This window comes from Trachypithecus francoisi, unplaced genomic scaffold (genome assembly GCF_009764315.1).
Source record: "Trachypithecus francoisi isolate TF-2019V2 unplaced genomic scaffold, Tfra_2.0 Contig00202, whole genome shotgun sequence".
NCBI classification, from domain to species: Eukaryota; Metazoa; Chordata; class Mammalia; order Primates; family Cercopithecidae; genus Trachypithecus; species Trachypithecus francoisi.
The window spans coordinates 151,022-155,385 of NW_022680505.1; the positions used below are offsets into that span (position 1 = coordinate 151,022).

The 4,364-nt window shown below is 44.6% G+C and overlaps 1 protein-coding gene across 1 annotated transcript; it reads left to right on the top strand.

The window, feature by feature from the left end:
- The first annotated feature begins 709 nt into the window (after positions 1-709).
- LOC117077300 (testis-specific Y-encoded protein 2-like) lies at positions 710-2,166 on the top strand. The gene is made up of 4 exons (XM_033200993.1): positions 710-826; positions 922-1,067; positions 1,175-1,256; positions 1,950-2,166. The coding sequence occupies exons 1-4, from the start codon at positions 754-756 to the stop codon at positions 1,970-1,972; spliced, it is 324 nt and encodes a 107-aa protein (XP_033056884.1). The 5' UTR covers positions 710-753; the 3' UTR covers positions 1,973-2,166.
- Positions 2,167-4,364: the final 2,198 nt, after the last annotated feature.

A 4,364-nucleotide genomic window follows, 5' to 3' on the forward strand; every position in this document is an offset into this window, starting at 1 on the left:
AGGTTTCTGAGGAGCCCCGCCAGACTCACGGATCTTCGCACTCGTCTGCGGCTCAGGTCCCCAGCAGGGTCAACTGCACACAGAAGCTCAGGAGCTGGAGACTGAGGCCCTGGGCTTTCAGAGCCCGGCTATAAGGCACCACAGCCACTGTTGAGGGTGAGGGAAACTCTGAGTCAGCAAGGCAGTGCACAACAGCTTTCAGGCAGGCTGTCGATGGCCATCCTTGGTGGATAGCCTCAGATGTGCACAAGGCATATGTTGAGAGGCCCTTTGGAATGCTTCTTGGAGTACAGCATTCTCCCAGAGGAAGCGTGGTGCAGGGAGCCTGTTTTTGCCTAGACCTGCGGGAGTGATTGCCTGGGTTCTGGTCTCTGAAGCAGACAAATTCCACTTCAGCACAATCAGGCAGCTTTCCTCCCACACGCCTGCGGAACCCACTTCCCCCAGGCCATCCCTGCCGCCCTCGCCCCAGAAGCCAGAAAGTTCTCCTCTGGATCTGCAGTATTCCGTACCATCCACCTGACCTGCCTAATAAAGTGAGATGTCTCATGTATTTCCTGTGGGTCAATGGTTTGCCTCTCAGAATGTCAGTTAGGGCACAGGGCTTCCACGCCCACAATTCTGAAGGCCACACAGCACTACCTGGCACAAGTTCCGAGGGCTTCTCAGAGGATGCTTACCCCAGGAGGCTGGGGCTGAAGACCAGCCTGGGGCAGCAGACCAGCAAAGCATCCCATTCATTTCTGCCAGATCATGTTGTTCTTTCGGAGTAACCTGTACTTCCAGAATAAAGTGATTACCAAGGAATATCTCGTGAACATCACAGGTGACAGGTGGCTCCTAGGATGGGTAGTGGAAGAAGGTGGGTGGATCAGTGCCAACGTGTTCCAGCCCCCTTCCCAAATAATCCTCTGTCTGTAGAATACAGGGCTTCTCATTCCACTCCAATTCAGTGGTGCCAGGATTATGAAGTTGAGGCCTATCGCCGCAGACACAACAGCAGCGGTCTTAACTTCTTCAACTGGTTTTCTGACCACAACTTCGCAGGATCCAGTGGGATTGCTGAGGTGGGTCCTTGCTGGGAAACATGAGGAATGACCCTTGTGTGATCCCAGCTGCCTGGGTCCCCAGTCTGAGTTCTCACAAGGCCTTTTCCGATTGATTCCCCTGACAGATCCTATGTAAGGACCTGTGGCGCAATCCCCTGCAATACTACAGGAGGATGAAGGCACCTGAAGAGGGAACAGAGATTTCAGGTGAGCTGTACAGTTGGAACTGGAGCTGTCTGATACCCAGGATAAGGGTGTTGACACACCTCTCTATTCAGGGAGCCGGATGCTCATTTCAGAAATGTAGAACCTGGGGTTCGTTTTAACCATGTAGAAATTCCTTGAGAGGAAGACACAGCGTGACAGAATCAAGGACATTCATGGCATTGGGCTGAAAAAGACACATGAAACACTGCACTGCAAAGCAGGTTATAACTGTGGAGTCCTAAGCCCAGGGAAGCATAGTGCATGTCCAGAATCACTGAAAAGTAAAGCCGAATTATTAACTTCAATTTGTGGCATTTGGTTCCATGGCTGTCAACCCCACCAACAGTCATCCTACCAACCCCTTAAGACTGGGTTCCCTAAATGTGCCTCCTTGTCACCCTTGCCACAGAACACAAAAGACTGTTTAGATCAATGGATTTTATTAAGCTATTGCCCTATCAGATTTCTATGTGCTTTTAGTGTACAATGCATCTTGTTGGCTGACTCCCATCACAAAGAATACTGGGGATGGGGCAGGCATTGTGGAGAACAGTTTGGAACACATGTTAGGAGGAAGTTTAAGAGATCACAAATGGGGAAGGGGTAGTCTTTTCTCGGCAGGCCCTAAAATTAAAACATTTTAAAGTATGGCTCAGAGAAAATGCATTTTGACATGCATTTGTGTTACTCTAGGGGACTTCCAGATTTTTAGTTGAATATGATGGAGCATCAGACTTTACCTAACACAGTAGAACTCCTAAAAAGTTACTACAGCATGCAGGAAGTGAGTACTCAGCATGCCCTTATGCACAGGAACTAAAAGAAAAATAGGTCTGGTCACAAAAAATGCAGACAGGAAGAGGGGGTAAAACTGGATTGTATGGAATGAAAAATGAAAGATATTGCCAAGACCAGCTCAGTTGGGGAGACTCTAACCCAGCGGCACTAGAGGAATTTAAGACACACACAGAAATATAGAGGTGTGAAGTATGAAATCAGGGGTCTCACAGCCTTCGGAGCTGAGACCCTTGAACAGAGATTTACACACATATTTATTAACAGCAAGCCAGTCATTAGCATTGTTTCTATAGATAGTAAATTAATTAAAAGTATCCCTTATGGGAAACAGAGAGATGGGCTGAATTAAAGGAATAGGTTGGGCTAGTTAACTGCAGCAGGATCATGTCCTTAAGGCACAGATCACTCATGCTGTTGTTTGTGGCTTAAGAATGCCTTTAAGTGGTTTTGCTGCCCTGGGCAGGCCAGGTGTTCCTTGCCCTCGTTCTGTTAAACCCACAACCTTCCAGCGCTGGCATTATGACCATCATGAACATGTCACAGTGCTGCAGAGATTTTGTTTATGGCTAGTTTGGGGGCCAGTTTATGGCCAGATTTGTGGAGGCTTATTCCCAATTTGTCCTCCTTCTTTGATTTGCAAATCAATAAAAGCAATAGCAGCTTTGTCACAGTGAGCTACTTCTTGCAGGAGTCAGGAACCACATCTGCAGACTTTATATAGACAAATAACACAGATTAAAAGCACCATTATCATTTAAATCACAGAGTTTCCAAGTGTTTTTATCCATTTTAATGGGTTACTAGCTGCTAATCTGTCTGCAGCTCCTTTAAGTACTCCAGTTCTTGACATTAAGGTCAGGTGTGCCTGGGATGCTTTAAATATTATTTTTTAATTGTGCAATATCCAAAAACAAGTTTGTAGAGTTTCCTTTTAGAAGCTTTTTTATTCTTTTCCAAATTTTGATCTTATTAAGAGCATTTAATAGTTCCCACAAATCCTTGTGTTAAGCTCCTAGAGCAGGCCATATCATTTGAGGCTGAGGTGCCACTATACCACCATGGTTCCAGATAACAGGAAATTTTGCGATACTTTTTATCATTTGTACCATCTGACCATTTCATTCAGATCATCTGAACATAGCATGGCTGTGGCACACAGACTGAGAGGTGTAATTCAAGCTAAACATCCCCTTAGGGGACCAATAATAATGATTCCATATAAATCATTGCACAACACCTTTGCCTGTTGTGCAATGCAATCTTCATAAACAAGTAAATTTATTATTTATGGCCAGGTTCTATTTTGTTTACAAATAGGTTTTCGAGGGTGCTATGTCTCAAATATAGGAGGAGATTTATTATGGTATATAATGAGATCAGAAAGCATGTGTAACTGTGTCATAGAGTGATTATATCCAGGCATTATTGCCAGCCAAGATTGATAAATATGTTCAACAAATATAACTGTTCTCTGTGTCAGCCCTTGTTGAAGGAATACTCATGGCAATGGTGACCACCACCATCATAGCTACCATTAATATCCTCATTGTGAGTGGTGGTCCCACTTTCCTTAGGTTTTCTTCCACCACCTGTGACAGCTTCTTGATGTCCCCAGGTGGGTGGCTGTGTTTGACGAATGTTGCTCATGACAGTTGGGGTCCTTCTCAGCATCAGTGTAGATATGGATGCAATCAGAGAGTCCTCAGGATCCTCCCAGAACCTATGCCTCGGCATCTGGCTCATGATAAGGTTTCAAGTATCTTGATGGTATAGAGATCTGCTGTTGATGTTGGCCTGGAGAAACACAAGCATAACCTCTACCCCAAGTTATTATTTTACCTATTTTCCAACTTTTTTATATTGGATGTCTCCACCAAACCAGTTGTTTTGCTTCTGCCTTTGCAGTTGGTTTCTGTAGATGATGTTCAGCTGCGGATAGCATCTGACTTTTGGGCAGGCTCAAAAAAATTTAAAGTTAGTAATGCTAGATTCAGTTGCATCTGTGCAGTTCCATGTTCTCTATTTCCCCCTTTCTGCTTTTGCAACTGCTGTTTTAGGGAAAGATTCATTTTTTTCCACTATGAATTGTCTTTGAGAATTGTATGGGATACCAGTAATGTGTTTTATATTCCACATAGAGAAAAATGTAGCTAGAGCTTGCCTATATAGCCTGGGCATTATCTGTTTTAATAAAGGCTGGAATGTCCATCACCACAAAACACTGCAAAAGGTGACGTTTAACACAGGCAGAAGACTCTCGTCTTTTGCATGTAGCCCAGACAAAGTGAGAAAAGGTGTCCACACATACAT